Below are 16326 nucleotides of genomic sequence, written 5' to 3' on the forward strand. Positions count from 1 at the left end.
CTTTAGCCTCTGAATTAACTCCTATGTCATCGTATGTCACAGCGTGCTTGTGTACATGATGGGACCTGGAAGTCAGCTGTTTATGGCCTTGCGGATCAAGGCAACCTGAGGAAGCTTCGAAAAAAGATAGGATATGCCCCTGTTCTGGTAGCTGGTGCAAAACTTAAAAGAAGGTATAAGAAGCCTAAGATGTGAAACATGGCATCTCCTAACTGTTCCAATATTTATTATATGGCTTGTTAACATATTATTAAATACTAAAAAGATACATTTAGGACTTTAGTACAACATGAATACATAGATGCTCATCTAGTAGAATTGAAGATAAGTTCCGTTTAGCTGATTTGTTCATTTTTTTTACTGAAAAAGAACATGTCCCTTCATTTACTGCGTCTCGAAGTTGTTCTAAGTTACTTCTAGTGACATCGCAAACTTTGGAGTTGGATTTTGGGAGTGATCAGAACAGAAGAAAAAATACGAGAATATTCTTCTGATTACCAAATTCATCCTTGAATCCAAATTCATCCAAATTCATTCCATTGCATGAAATTTTCAGTTTATAAGGGAAGTAGTTAAATATGTGAAGTTTACCCTTCTGAATGCCTTAGAGAAATCAAAGACAATTTCTGGTGATTTACCCAGAATGCAATTTTCTGGTTAGGACATGACTGTTTTCAGGTTATAACAGCTTAAATGGCAAGGCTAAGACATTTGTGTTTTCTGCTTCCTACCACTTTTATATTCTCATTTCATTGTGTCTTTTCTAAGTGCAATGTGATATATTTTTTGTCTTGCAAATTTATTTGCCTTAATTAGATACTTGATACCAGACAATTTACTTGCTGCTGGATATCAAGCATTCCTTTCCAACTAAAACAGAAACTTCAACTGACTCATTTCCAAAAGCCTTCGCTATCCCTTGGGGTCTTGTTAAGCTTATTCAAGGTTTTTGGCTTCTAGATCACAATGATTATGAAGTAAGTATGTTACAGTTTAATAACACACGCATTGCAGTACAAAACATTTGTCTATAAACTATTTGTTTTAAATGGTGCTTAGTTAATAACAGGTCCTAAAACATTAGAAGCTTTTTTGTAATAGTGCTACAATGTCTTCAGCAATAAGTTATCATGTGAAATTGATTAAACCAAAGAAGACATCACCTTTAATAATGCTTGATATTTGAATTCACAGAGCCACCCATGTAGGTTGTTTTCAGCAGAACAGTTGAGCACTTGTCCAGTATCAAGTATTTTGTTAGTTGGTCACGGAAGTTCATTTAACGCACCCTTACTTAAGAAACTTTTGACTATTTTTGTTGCATGTGTGTATGTGTATCTCTTAACAAAGCTGATCTCTACCTACCACAGAGTGCACTGGCCCTGCTCTTTCATCCAGCTACAATCAAAAGTGTGTCATGGCAACATATGAGAGTTCTTCAGTCCCTCATGTGCCAGGGAGAGCACAGGCGAGCGCTCAGATACATCCAGATGATGAAGCCACCAGTGTCAAGCAGCAGTGAAGTGCGGCTTTTCCTCACCGTGCTGTTGTCCAATAGGTAAAGAAATACATCCCACTGCTTGGCCTTCAAGTCTTGTGAAAGGTGGAGAACAAATAATACCAGTCACAACCACCTACACTTCCTTTAAACTTTGAACACAATAGTTTTGGGGCATCTTTTTGGTTATACCATTTGTATTCCTTTATATCTCAAATAAATGAATTTCAGGTGCCTGGTGGAGGCTTGGGGTCTGTTGCAGCAACATACCACCAAGTTAAACATGGAAGAGCTGTTAAAACACATGTATGAAATCTGTCAGGAGATGGGCCTAATGGAAGACTTGCTGAAGCTGCCTTTCACAGAGACTGAACAAGTAAGTGTGGACAAGGAAAAAGTCATAATCACCTCTTTGAAAAGAGAAGAGGCAGAATCCTACTAGATTTTTGCAATGCATTATTTCTCACAGGAGTGTTTGGAGAAGTTTCTACAGACCAATGCTGGTGTCCAGAGTCGTGAATTTCTTTTAGTCCACCATCTGCAGCGTGCCAACTATATCCCAGCACTACAGCTGCATCAGTCAATGAAGGTTAATCCTACGGTAAGCGTTAAAGTTCTGTCAAGTGTGCAAGCTTCAGTTAGGTGTTACTAATGGGTTTTGGTAGTAGTCACTAACAATCCTGCTTTGTGTTTTGTACCCTTCTTTGAACAACTAGGAATACGTTTCTACAGCTTAAGCTACCTCTGAACCTAAAAGTTGAACAAAATACTTCCGACTCCACTTAAAATAACCTGTTTGCATTTGAGGAATAAATATATATTTTCTCTCTTAGTCAATCCTATAATTAAGTTATTCAGATATGTATGTCATGTAAGGTTTAGATTACTGGAAGTTGTTTGTGTCATTCCTTTCTGTGGAATGAAGAGTATATTGTATGTAATCTCTTGTATCTTGCCTGCAAATTGATCTTTCTAGCTGAGAGCAGTCAGAAGGCCAAAAATTCAAAATTTGTTTGGTAATCTTTTTCACCTTTTTTTTTACATTTCCTCAAGTTATAGCATTAGCTCTACAATGCCAGGCCTCTCATGTTACCACTTTTATGACAGAAATTGGTATCTAACTTCTATTTCTCACAATAAGCAGATCAAATTTGGTGTTCTGTGAACGTCTGTTATGACTCTGTGATGCACTTGCTGTTTTCCGGAACCATAGGTTTCCTGTTAATCAAACTTAAAAGGTGGTCTTAGAACTTTCTGGTCCCTATATCTGAAAACTCATCCAGCCAGGTATGTGTAGGTGGCTTTCACTTACTCATGTTAATATCCACATCATATTGTCCAAGGTAATTTGCATATGCCCTGTACATTCAGTCACTTCAGACAATGGTGTTTCAGGAAAAACAAGGCACACCTGCTATTGTATAAGCTGTTTGAAAAGTACAGGTGATAATACGTGTATCACAATAAGGTTCTGCAGAGTGCCAGAACTGTTTTCACTTAAAGGTGAGGGTTCTGTTATTATTCCCATCTGCCTTTCACTTCGCTAAAAATACCAGGTGAAGCTGGTGTGAGTTGATGGGTAGAACTTGTTGCTGCTCTGGGCAGGGCATGGATTTTACTCTGTCTCTAAGGGAAATGTAGCCACTCCTTAGAAATAACAGTTAACTTCTTGCTTTATGCTTTTCATTCATCAGAATGACTGTGATCTTCAGTTGAGAGACAAAGCAGTTGTCAGAAATGCTGTATTAGACCAATATGGCAAGATCCTTCCTAGAGTTCAAAGGAAGCTGGCGGCAGAGAGAGCTGAGCTTTACCATTTGCCTTCATCAGCCCTGAGAGAAGGTAAGTTTTAGGGGGTAGCCATCACATTGGTTACACAAAGCTGATATGTTTTCCCTCTTGTTTTACAGTCTCCAGACCAAAGCCATTATCAACAGTAACAAAACAAGCCAATGCAGAAAATGTGTGTATTTTCATCAATAATGTGTTGTCCAAAATTGGAGAAGTGTGGGTAGGAAATGAGCAGAAACCCAGTTTCTCACAATATGATAGGTAAGCAGCCTCTGAACAAAGTTTAGTCTGGACCTACATGTTTGCAGAGAGAAGAATCCATTGGAATGGTGTTAGTGTTTTGGAGGGAAGGTGCACCTGAAGGAAGCTTTAGTTGGCTTTTTTGCACATGCAGCCTAGAGCCTTTAAGAAATAAAAACATCGTGAGTAATATTAGGGGGTAGAGTTTTTCTGCTATGTTTTTCTGGTGTTTGATAGACTTGATTATCTGATCAAACAAATCTTTTACGGCTTTTTGCCCAGTTTTGCCTTCGTTTCTGCCTCTATTTATTTAAAGATAGGCAGAACTACGAAGAGTGAAAAAGTAGTTGTCTGATTATTTTCCTACAGGTGGTATGGTCAAATAAATCTGAATTCTGGGATGTTTGGACTTCTGGGGAATGAAAGTCAGTGAAATTTTCCTTTTAATTCCAGTTGTAGAGTTACAGAACCACGAGTCCTGACACACCCTATCCCTGATGCAGAGTGGCCCAATGCATTTGTTGGGACACTGCTTACAAAATATTCATGAAAGTGTTCCAGGTATAGTATAGTAGTTCTACAAAATGAGTATTTCAAAAAGGTGTCATATATATATATATATATATGTATGTATGTATGTCTGTGTATGTATACACTTTCTGTGTTTTGAAAGTGTTTTATTGACATTTAGACTGGTATCAAAGAAAAGGTCAATTTAGGGACACAACTAAGTGGAGAATTTGAAGTGGTCCCATCTTTGAAATGTAGATAAATTTTCTTCTGACATGGGAATGACATAACTGGTGCAATCAAAGAGAAAATGCCTATAACTTGTTCATGAGCCTGATAACGTCACCCCAACAGTAAGGGTTCACCTGCATTTCTTGTTCATTGTATGACTTTGTTCTGTATCATCTCAGATTTCTGTAATGCAGTAGGGTTTTTATATTTATTTTCATATTCCCAATTGTGTCTCTTAACAGATTACTGCATTCAGTGGTTCATCCTGTTCCTTCATGTTCTGCAGCACAGGGTGGTTGCTGGCAGTCGCCATGTGGAGCTTCTGCTTCATTCATGGCATCCAGCCCCTTGAAATCAAATCTGCACAGTTCCATCTCACAAAGGAACTTTTCAGGATCAACACAACTGAATCTACTAGAGACTCCCCCTGTGGTTAAGGTTTGTAATTTAAGAAAACTGGAAGAACAAAGCAAACCAAAAGCCTGTCAACTACATTTAAAATGAAAACACCAAAGTATTTTATCACAAACACTGTGGGATTGAAATTGTGGAATATTTTCAGTATCATGTGGTTGTTGTATCTACAGACCTTTCAGAAGCAGCATGTTGAGAACAGTCTTGAAGAGCTTAATTCTAAGCTAGTTGTAGTATGCAAGTTGTCCGGGTTCATGAAACACACTTGATTTTTATTGCATGGAACAAAGGAAGTTAAAATTGGATTTTCCAATACAGTTAAACACTTAGAGATACAATTTGTATCTTGAACATCTCATTATTTAAGTGCTCAATAGCTCTGTATAGTTTGTCTTGCTTACCTAGAAGCAAGAATGTTATTGCTTCAGTTTCTTAATCTGGTCAAGTGAATGACAACTAAGTGATCTCAGTTAAATGATGTAAGTTTCTTGTCAAATCCAGTGATGGCTTTATGCAGGAATTTTAGTCATTGTGTTCAACTGTACTTCTATTCACTGCCATCAAACTCTTATCATGCAAGGAAATAACACTTGACCTATCTTGTTGGTGCTGTTCATTTTGCCTTTGCCTTCCTGAACAAAATAGTTGTGGTCTCTGTGAATTATAACCTTTTTCTTCTTATTAAATATGGTCCATATCATTAAGCTTGTTTCTTTGTCCTCACAGTATCACAGTATCACAGTATGTTTGGGATTGGAAGGGACTTCAAATGATCACCTAGTCCAATCCCCCTGCTGGAGCAGGAACACCTAGGTGAGGTCGCACAGGAACATGTCCAGGCGGGTTTTGAATGTCTCCAGAGAAGGAGACTCCACAACCTCCCTGGGCAGCCTGTTCCAGTGTTCTGTCACCCTCACTGAGAAGAAGATTTTTCTCAAATTTAAGCGGAACCTCTTGTGTTCCAGCTTGATCCCATTACCCCTTGTCCTATCATTGTTTGTCACCGAGAAGAGCCTGGCTCCATCCTCATGGCACCCACCCTTTATATATTTATAAACATTAATGAGGTCCCCCCTTAGTCTCCTCTTCTCCAAACTAAAGAGACCCAGCTCCCGCAGCCTTTCCTCATAAGGAAGATGCTCCACTCCCTTGATCATCTTTGTTGCCCTCCGCTGGACTCTCTCCAGCAGTTCCCTGTCCTTCTTGAACTGAGGGGCCCAGAACTGGACACAATATTCCAGATGTGGTCTCACCAGGGCGGAGTAGAGGGGAAGGAGGACCTCTCTCGATCTACTTAACACCCCCCTTCTAATACACCCCAGGATGCCATTGGCCTTCCTGGCCACAAGGGCACAGTGCTGGCTCATGGTCATCCTGTTGTCCACCAGGACCCCCAGGTCCCTTTCCCCTACACTGCTCTCTAATATGTAACTTCCCAACCTATACTGGAACCTGGGGTTGTTCCTGCCCAGATGCAGGACTCTACACTTTCCCTTGTTAAATTTCATTAGGTTATTCCCCGCCCAACTCTCCAGCCTGTCCAGGTCCCGCTGGATGGCAGCACAGCCTTCTGGCGTGTCAGCCAGCCCTCCCAGCTTAGTGTCATCAGCAAACTTGCTGATAGTACACTCTATTCCCTCGTCTAAATCGTTAATGAATATATTGAATAATATTGGCCCCAGTACTGACCCCTGAGGCACTCCACTAGATACTGGCCTCCAACTAGACTCCGCACCATTGACTACCACTCTCTGGCTTCTCTCCTTAAGCCAGTTTGCAACCCACCTCACTACTCTATTGTCTAGACCACACCTCCTCAACTTAGCTGTGAGGATGCTGTGGGAGACTGTGTCAAAGGCTTTACTGAAGTCAAGGTAGACCACATCCACCGCTCTGCCATCATCCATCCACCTTGTTACATTCTCATAAAAGGCTATGACGTTGGTCAAGCATGACTTACCCTTGGTAAAGCCATGCTGACTGCCCCTAATAACACTCTTATCCTTGATATGCCTTGAGATGGCACCAAGGCTAAGCTGTTCCATTACTTTCCCAGGAACAGAGGTGAGGCTGACCGGTCTATAATTACCCGGGTCCTCCTCCTTGCCCTTTTTGAAGACTGGAGTGACATTTGCTTTCCTCCAGTCCTCGGGCACCTTCCCCGTTTCCCAAGACTTGGCAAAGATGATGGAGAGCGGTCCAGCAATGACTTCAGCCAGCTCCCTCAGCACCCGCAGATGCATCCCACCTGGACCCATGGATTTATGGATGGCCAGACTATTTAATTGCTCCCTAACCTCATGAACTAAAGCAAACTCCTCCATTGACCTGGCTTCATCCGGGGTCTCAGGGGTACAGGGCTCCCCACGACAGCCTCCGGCAGAGTAGACAGAGACAAAGAAGGCATTCAGTAATTCTGCCTTCTCTGTATCTTCTGCCACCAGGGCACCCACCCCGTTCATCAGTGGGCCTACATTGCCTCTGGTGTTAGTTTTATCTGCTATGTATTTGAAAAAGTTCTTTTTGCTGTCCTTGACCCCTCTCGCCAGCTGTAATTCTAAGGAGGCCTTGGCTATCCTAGCTGCCTTCCTACATCCTCTAACAGCAGCCTTATATTCTTCCCAAGTGGCCAGCCCCTGCTTCCATGACCTGTAAACTCTCCTCTTCTGCTTGAGCATACCCAACAGATCCCTATTCAACCACGCAGGCCTCCTGGCTCCCTTCCTTGACTTCCTTCGTGTGGGGATGCTCTGATCCTGAGCGTGGAAGAAGCAATCTCTGAATGCAATCCAGCTATCTTGGGCCCTTTTTCCTTCAAGCAGTCTTGCCCATGGGATTTCCCCCAGCAATTGCTTGAAAAGGCCAAAGTTAGCCCTGCTAAAGTCCAGGGTTGCAATTCTACTTGCTGTTCTGTTCCTGCCACACAAGATGCTGAACTCCACCATCTCGTGGTCACTGCAACCCAGGCAGCCCTCAACCTTTACTGCTTCGACCAGACCCTCCTTGTTAGTGAGGATGAGATCCAGCAGTGCACCTCTCCTAGTTGGCTCCTCCACCATCTGCATGAGGAAGTTATCATCAATGCACTGGAGGAACCTCCTGGACTGTGGCTGGTTGGCTGAATGGTCCTTCCAGCAAACATCAGAGAAGTTAAAATCCCCCACAACAACCAGGGCCTGTGACTGTGAGGCCACTCTCAACTGCCCATAGAAGGCCTCATCAACTTCCTCAGCCTGATCGAGTGGCCTGTAACAGACGCCCACAACAGTGTCACCCCTGCCAGCCTGCCCCTTGATCCTGACCCACACACTCTCAACTCGCTTGTCATCCACTCCTGGGCAGAATTTAGTACATTGTAGTTGCTCTCTCATATAGAGAGCAACTCCACCACCACGCCTGGCTGGCCTGTCTTTCCTGAAAAGGGCGTGGCCATCCATGACCACATTCCAGTCATGTGAACTGTCCCACCATCTTTCTGTAATTGCCACCAGATCATAATCTCCCGACCAAACATAGGATTCTAACTCCTCCTGCTTATTCCCCATGCTGCGCGCATTGGTGTACAGGCATTTCAGGGAGCGAGCAGAGCACACCAATTTCTCCCTAGGGGCATAGGAGGCCACCCGGTCCTCATCAGTTTTAGAATGCTGCCCCACTGGGACAAGCCCAGCTACAACCCCATCCCCCTTTGAGACTAGTTTAAAGCTCTCCAAATGAGCCCAGCTAATTCCTGCCCCAGCATCCTTTTGCCCCTGCGAGATAAACCTTTCCCACGTGACACTGTCCACATGATACATGATACCTTTTAAGCAGTAACTCAGGATTATGCCTCTTGTATCTAAATGGATCATAGTATTTGGCATAGTAGATACTTATATATATTTTTACTTGTGCTTGCCTGATGTGAGTTACTGTTTTGGTGACCGCACTTGTCTTGGCCACTACGGATGGATGGAACCTCTTTCACAATGACTTTTTTGGCGAGGGTTACAGTGAGGGGCAAGATCCCTAGAATGGCAAACCAAATGTAAAGATCTGCACTGAAGTCAAGGGTCCAGGTATGTAAAAGCTCTGAAAATTACTCTGAGATATAAAAATCTCTCCATCAGCTGCATCACATTCACCATCTTTATTATCAGGCAAAGCACATGCAAACTCTTGTTCTGCATTCTCATAGCTGTATTGAAGATTACCTGATGGATGTAATTCACTATAGCATGATGGTTCAGGTGCTTCTGCTAAGGTTTGTGCCTTAACACATTATCTTCAATAACCTAAAGTTAAGAAATTACTGTTAATGCATTATTAATTACCAAACAGACTAACTTCAAACTGAGCTAGATTAAATCGAGGACAGCAAAACACTTCTTTTCCTTTCACATCACCTCCAAATGTAAAGTTACGAACATACAATGTACTCTCTACTGGAGACAAAAGACAATGTATTTAAGGGACAGAGAACAGTGCTCAGCATATGCCACCACGGGCTCCATTTCTGATATTTTTGTTCATGAATAACACTTTGCCACCACCCGTGAACAAGGCAAGAAGCTTCACAACACAAGTGGCAGGAATCATCCCACTGCAGGACTCTCTGGACTGGCTACAAATCCACACAGAGTGACCAGCTCTGCATCTATCAGGGTAACATACATTTATGTTACCACAGTTTAAAGTTTCAGTCATGATAGTTGGTCAGACTGGCCGGGTATCTTATCCGACGTCTCAACACTGCACTTGAAAGAGTCACTGGGATTGTGTGAGACAACACCTATATTCTCAATACCTCCATCTTCTTTCCTTCTAAATCCACATGACATACTCAGGCTTTTATGTTGAGAACAAAAATAGTACCTTTTAAGTATTTCAAGTGACTCAGATGATCAAGAGAATTTAGTGACTGTGTAGACCTTTGCCCAACCATCTGAGTTATAGTGCCAGCCAATGATGGCAGAAGGGAGAAGCCACTCAACAGGAGTCTACAAAATATCTGCTTATTTTCTTGCCTCCTGCCTTGTCAGAAGTTGCCAAAGCATCATACGATAGCAACATGCCATGCTTCAGCACTACATTCAATAAATACTCATCCCCAAAGCTTTCCTTTTTGCTTACAAATCCACAAACAAGAAAGCAGGAAGTAGTTTGTCCTAAATTCAGTGAAGGCAGACAAGCCAGAAACAGATGTTTACACATAAATCAGTAAGAACCAGTCATAACAAAAGCAGAAAAACCTTCACTGTACTGCTACCAGAATGCCTGCATCAGCTTTGGGACCATCTCCTGTACCTGCTCCCTTTTTCCTGTCACAAATTTTCCACTTACTCCCATAGGAGATTTATGTATTCCCAAGTCCATAATCATAATCTCTACAGTGTTGTCCTAATCCCAAAGCCGAGGCGAGCCAAACAAGTGACTGCCTGTTTAACTTAATCTGAAATCTGGGACACTGAAAAGTGTTTTCTGTTACTTAAGACCAACCTACTTGTGGTACATCTGCCTTTCAGTTTGTGTTTCACTTGACTATCGTGAATTCCTGTGAGTACAGTCCTATAGGAAATTGACAGTGTACTCTATATGTACTTAAGAGACATCCACAATGATTCCAAATAACTCATGAGCCCTAGAAGAAGTAAGAACAATGGTGAAAAACTTGGGACAACCAAAGAATCTTTAGTTCTAATGTTCAGTCCATGTGAACAACCTTGTAAAATTTGTGTTTTACAAAGTTTACCTGTTAAAATCTCATGTTTTTATATTAAAAATAAAAGGTTTTAAGTAACTGGAAATATTCTTTCCAACTTGCATTCACGACTAAAATATTTGAGTGTTCGCTCTGCCTGTAGCATGGAACCAGTACATTAATCTGGCCACACTGCTTTATTACTAAGAACTCCACATATGAGAGAGAGGTTCTTTGTGACAACTGAGTAACTCTTTATAACAGGCAATAAAAGGTGCCATAAAACTAGATTATGACAATTTGTTAGTATACGTATAGAAAGCTCATTCTAGCACAGGCCACTGTTCTGAACTGGATTTCGGAACATGAATTTGGCATTTGCATGATGAGCAGGATCAAGAAATCCAACTATCAGAGCAAAAGGAGTAGAATGGGGCAAATTTTGGATGGACCAGCTTCGTTTGACAGCTCCACAAATGCTGTCCCTGGTGCAAGGCAAAAAGCAACACCAAGAACATCACAGCCAGAGCAGAGACAACAGTACAGCTCTTTTCATCAGGAGTCGGCTTTGACCGCAACTGAAGTAAACCCAGTCTTGCAAACAGAGAGACTGACAGGAAATGCAGCTCATGCCTTTGGTTGCTTTAAAAGGTGCTTCATTCACAAGGTTTAACAACCCAAACAACTGGCTCAATCTCTAATCCCTACCTTCCTGCCATAGTAGCATTTGAAAAGGTATGGTGGGAAGCTGAACCAGCCATTGGGAACCATCACAGCTCCTAAAAACACTTGAGTAAAAACTGCCAGGGTCACCGATATTTTTGGTGAATATGTTCCTGCAGGCACGTGATGCTACAGAAGGTTTGACATAACCTTTTTTACCAAATTCATGTCTGCCATTCTGATTTATAATTCCAATTCTCAATATAAGGGGTTATGGCAAACTTTAAAAAAATCTAATTCAAATCACACTCTATAAAGGCTTTAACTGTAAAACCCACCAACGACAGCCCAGCTTACCCCAGCAGTCCCTCTTGCTTTCGAGTTCTCTTCCCTGAAAGATATTCTGGATTCCTTTGCTCTTAGAGGAGGAGTGACTGATCGTCCTGGAGATGCAGAGGGAGTTGCCAGGGGTGTGGTGCGAAGACTGGATCTGAGAATAGACTGAGGAGTAAATCCAGGAAAAGCAGACGTAGAAGCAGATGTAGCCAAAACTTTAGCTCTCTATGAAAAGAAACAGAAACATTTCATTTAAAACCATTTAAATCTTCAAGACAGACAACTTCACTCGTCAAACGTATTATTTTCAACTACAAACTGAGTTTGTGCCAGCAGAGAGGACAAAGTTTAGCCTCTGTACTGTTCTTTTTCCAAAGGTATGAAAACCCAAATAATAAAACCCCATGCTTTTTATGCTTCTTTTTTCAAATTAATTTCCTGAGGAAAGAAGGATATGGCAACTTGTTGTCTGCAATGTTATCTCCCATCCCAGTAATTTTTGCATTTTCTACACCGCTCTTCTCACAGACATACAACTTCAAATGTTACCCCAGACAGTAACTGAAAATGCTGCCATGAGAAAAGGCAATCAACAAAGCGACAGCAATAGCTTGTTTTTCACCAATTAAATAGTCTTTACACAAGACTAAATTGAGTGATGCTGTAAAAATACACTGCTGTAAAAGTACCCACACATCGCCATCTAGAAGCATTCAGGTCTTCTTATGTCTGCTCAAAAAAGATTTGACAGTATTGAGAGGGCTTAAAAGGAGGACAATGAAGGGGAATGAAGAACGATTTCAAGGTTTTGGGAAGGATGGTGAAAGACTCAGTGGCTTAAGTGATCTTCTCTTCACTCCTTCCATCTTCAAGGGACGATGTGGGATGGAATAGGAAAATCCAGTCTCTTAATGGTTGGCTCCAAGACTGCTGCTACAGGCAGGGCTTTGGATTTTTTGACAATGGTTGGTTTTATAAGTCAGCAGTCCAGACAGTGTCAAGTGGGAAAGGTTTATCTCGCAGGGGCAAAAGGATGCTGGGGCAGGAATTAGCTGGGCTCATTTGGAGAGCTTTAAACTAGTCTCAAAGGGGGATGGGGTTGTAGCTGGGCTTGTCCCAGTGGGGCAGCATTCTAAAACTGATGAGGACCGGGTGGCCTCCTATGCCCCTAGGGAGAAATTGGTGTGCTCTGCTCGCTCCCTGAAATGCCTGTACACCAATGCGCGCAGCATGGGGAATAAGCAGGAGGAGTTAGAATCCTATGTTTGGTCGGGAGATTATGATCTATCTGGTGGCAATTACAGAAAGATGGTGGGACAGTTCACATGACTGGAATGTGGTCATGGATGGCCACGCCCTTTTCAGGAAAGACAGGCCAGCCAGGCGTGGTGGTGGAGTTGCTCTCTATATGAGAGAGCAACTACAATGTACTAAATTCTGCCCAGGAGTGGATGACGAGCGAGTTGAGAGTGTGTGGGTCAGGATCAAGGGGCAGGCTGGCAGGGGTGACACTGTTGTGGGCGTCTGTTACAGGCCACTCGATCAGGCTGAGGAAGTTGATGAGGCCTTCTATGGGCAGTTGAGAGTGGCCTCACAGTCACAGGCCCTGGTTGTTGTGGGGGATTTTAACTTCTCTGATGTTTGCTGGAAGGACCATTCAGCCAACCAGCCACAGTCCAGGAGGTTCCTCCAGTGCATTGATGATAACTTCCTCATGCAGATGGTGGAGGAGCCAACTAGGAGAGGTGCACTGCTGGATCTCATCCTCACTAACAAGGAGGGTCTGGTCGAAGCAGTAAAGGTTGAGGGCTGCCTGGGTTGCAGTGACCACGAGATGGTGGAGTTCAGCATCTTGTGTGGCAGGAACAGAACAGCAAGTAGAATTGCAACCCTGGACTTTAGCAGGGCTAACTTTGGCCTTTTCAAGCAATTGCTGGGGGAAATCCCATGGGCAAGACTGCTTGAAGGAAAAAGGGCCCAAGATAGCTGGATTGCATTCAGAGATTGCTTCTTCCACGCTCAGGATCAGAGCATCCCCACACGAAGGAAGTCAAGGAAGGGAGCCAGGAGGCTTGCGTGGTTGAATAGGGATCTGTTGGGTATGCTCAAGCAGAAGAGGAGAGTTTACAGGTCATGGAAGCAGGGGCTGGCCACTTGGGAAGAATATAAGGCTGCTGTTAGAGGATGTAGGAAGGCAGCTAGGATAGCCAAGGCCTCCTTAGAATTACAGCTGGCGAGAGGGGTCAAGGACAGCAAAAAGAACTTTTTCAAATACATAGCAGATAAAACTAACACCAGAGGCAATGTAGGCCCACTGATGAACGGGGTGGGTGCCCTGGTGGCAGAAGATACAGAGAAGGCAGAATTACTGAATGCCTTCTTTGTCTCTGTCTACTCTGCCGGAGGCTGTCGTGGGGAGCCCTGTACCCCTGAGACCCCGGATGAAGCCAGGTCAATGGAGGAGTTTGCTTTAGTTCATGAGGTTAGGGAGCAATTAAATAGTCTGGCCATCCATAAATCCATGGGTCCAGGTGGGATGCATCTGCGGGTGCTGAGGGAGCTGGCTGAAGTCATTGCTGGACCGCTCTCCATCATCTTTGCCAAGTCTTGGGAAACGGGGAAGGTGCCCGAGGACTGGAGGAAAGCAAATGTCACTCCAGTCTTCAAAAAGGGCAAGGAGGAGGACCCGGGTAATTATAGACCGGTCAGCCTCACCTCTGTTCCTGGGAAAGTAATGGAACAGCTTAGCCTTGGTGCCATCTCAAGGCATATCAAGGATAAGAGTGTTATTAGGGGCAGTCAGCATGGCTTTACCAAGGGTGAGTCATGCTTGACCGACGTCATAGCCTTTTATGAGAATGTAACAAGGTGGATGGATGATGGCAGAGCGGTGGATGTGGTCTACCTTGACTTCAGTAAAGCCTTTGACACAGTCTCCCACAGCATCCTCACAGCTAAGTTGAGGAGGTGTGGTCTAGACAATAGAGTAGTGAGGTGGGTTGCAAACTGGCTTAAGGAGAGAAGCCAGAGAGTGGTAGTCAATGGTGCGGAGTCTAGTTGGAGGCCAGTATCTAGTGGAGTGCCTCAGGGGTCAGTACTGGGGCCAATATTATTCAATATATTCATTAACAATTTAGACGAGGGAATAGAGTGTACTATCAGCAAGTTTGCTGATGACACTAAGCTGGGAGGGCTGGCTGACACGCCAGAAGGCTGTGCTGCCATCCAGTGGGACCTGGACAGGCTGGGGAATGACCTAATGGTTGGGCGGGGGATAACCTAATGAAATTTAACAAGGGAAAGTGTAGAGTCCTGCATCTGGGCAGGAACAACCCCAGGTTCCAGTATAGGTTGGGAAGTTACATATTAGAGAGCAGTGTAGGGGAAAGGGACCTGGGGGTCCTGGTGGACAACAGGATGACCATGAGCCAGCACTGTGCCCTTGTGGCCAGGAAGGCCAATGGCATCCTGGGGTGTATTAGAAGGGGGGTGTTAAGTAGATCGAGAGAGGTCCTCCTTCCCCTCTACTCCGCCCTGGTGAGACCACATCTGGAATATTGTGTCCAGTTCTGGGCCCCTCAGTTCAAGAAGGACAGGGAACTGCTGGAGAGAGTCCAGCGGAGGGCAACAAAGATGATCAAGGGAGTGGAGCATCTTCCTTATGAGGAAAGGCTGCGGGAGCTGGGTCTCTTTAGTTTGGAGAAGAGGAGACTAAGGGGGGACCTCATTAATGTTTATAAATATATAAAGGGTGGGTGCCATGAGGATGGAGCCAGGCTCTTCTCGGTGACAAACAATGATAGGACAAGGGGTAATGGGATCAAGCTGGAACACAAGAGGTTCCGCTTAAATTTGAGAAAAATCTTCTTCTCAGTGAGGGTGACAGAACACTGGAACAGGCTGCCCAGGGAGGTTGTGGAGTCTCCTTCTCTGGAGACATTCAAAACCCGCCTGGACATGTTCCTGTGCGACCTCACCTAGGTGTTCCTGCTCCAGCAGGGGGATTGGACTAGGTGATCATTTGAAGTCCCTTCCAATCCCAAACATACTGTGATACTGTGATACTGTGAGGACAAAGAAACAAGCTTAATGATATGGACCATATTTAATAAGAAGAAAAAGGTTATAATTCACAGAGACCACAACTATTTTGTTCAGGAAGGCAAAGGCAAAATGAACAGCACCAACAAGATAGGTCAAGTGTTATTTCCTTGCATGATAAGAGTTTGATGGCAGTGAATAGAAGTACAGTTGAACACAATGACTAAAATTCCTGCATAAAGCCATCACTGGATTTGACAAGAAACTTACATCATTTAACTGAGATCACTTAGTTGTCATTCACTTGACCAGATTAAGAAACTGAAGCAATAACATTCTTGCTTCTAGGTAAGCAAGACAAACTATACAGAGCTATTGAGCACTTAAATAATGAGATGTTCAAGATACAAATTGTATCTCTAAGTGTTTAACTGTATTGGAAAATCCAATTTTAACTTCCTTTGTTCCATGCAATAAAAATCAAGTGTGTTTCATGAACCCGGACAACTTGCATACTACAACTAGCTTAGAATTAAGCTCTTCAAGACTGTTCTCAACATGCTGCTTCTGAAAGGTCTGTAGATACAACAACCACATGATACTGAAAATATTCCACAATTTCAATCCCACAGTGTTTGTGATAAAATACTTTGGTGTTTTCATTTTAAATGTAGTTGACAGGCTTTTGGTTTGCTTTGTTCTTCCAGTTTTCTTAAATTACAAACCTTAACCACAGGGGGAGTCTCTAGTAGATTCAGTTGTGTTGATCCTGAAAAGTTCCTTTGTGAGATGGAACTGTGCAGATTTGATTTCAAGGGGCTGGATGCCATGAATGAAGCAGAAGCTCCACATGGCGACTGCCAGCAACCACCCTGTGCTGCAGAACATGAAGGAACAGGATGAACCACTGAATGCAGTAATC

The 16326-nt window shown here is 43.3% G+C and overlaps 2 protein-coding genes across 2 annotated transcripts in view; one reads left to right on the forward strand and one right to left on the reverse strand.

Moving 5' to 3' along the window:
- The first annotated feature begins 836 nt into the window (after nucleotides 1–836).
- Nucleotides 837–5370, forward strand: LOC102093399 (protein ELYS-like). The gene is made up of 7 exons (XM_065057895.1): nucleotides 837–977; nucleotides 1371–1558; nucleotides 1730–1874; nucleotides 1968–2099; nucleotides 3193–3340; nucleotides 3409–3550; nucleotides 4513–5370. The coding sequence occupies exons 2-7, from the start codon at nucleotides 1428–1430 to the stop codon at nucleotides 4772–4774; spliced, it is 960 nt and encodes a 319-aa protein (XP_064913967.1). The 5' UTR covers nucleotides 837–977; nucleotides 1371–1427; the 3' UTR covers nucleotides 4775–5370.
- Nucleotides 5371–8811: 3441 nt separating this feature from the next.
- Nucleotides 8812–16326, reverse strand: part of LOC102086317 (protein ELYS) — a 33263-nt gene continuing 25748 nt past the window's right edge. The window contains exons 26-28 of the mRNA XM_065057897.1: nucleotides 16130–16325; nucleotides 11385–11588; nucleotides 8812–8958 (exon numbers count right to left, since the gene is read on the reverse strand). Of these exons, the coding sequence (XP_064913969.1) occupies nucleotides 8923–8958; nucleotides 11385–11588; nucleotides 16130–16325 (436 nt within the window). The 3' untranslated portion in view covers nucleotides 8812–8922. The remainder of the gene's footprint in view (nucleotides 8959–11384; nucleotides 11589–16129; nucleotide 16326) is intronic.

This window comes from Columba livia, chromosome 3 (assembly GCF_036013475.1).
Source record: "Columba livia isolate bColLiv1 breed racing homer chromosome 3, bColLiv1.pat.W.v2, whole genome shotgun sequence".
Classification (NCBI taxonomy): Eukaryota; Metazoa; Chordata; class Aves; order Columbiformes; family Columbidae; genus Columba; species Columba livia.

What these genes read in the sequence shown, in the direction of transcription:
- LOC102093399 (XM_065057895.1), top strand. Translation starts at nt 1,428, where the DNA reads ATGAGAGTTCTTCAGTCCCTCATGTGCCAGGGAGAGCACAGGCGAGCG. An exon ending in CAATGAAGGTTAATCCTACG is followed by an intron (nt 2,100 to 3,192) that starts GTAAGCGTTAAA and finishes TTCATTCATCAG; the next exon opens with AATGACTGTGATCTTCAGTT. An exon ending in AGTTTCTCACAATATGATAG is followed by an intron (nt 3,551 to 4,512) that starts GTAAGCAGCCTC and finishes GTCTCTTAACAG; the next exon opens with ATTACTGCATTCAGTGGTTC.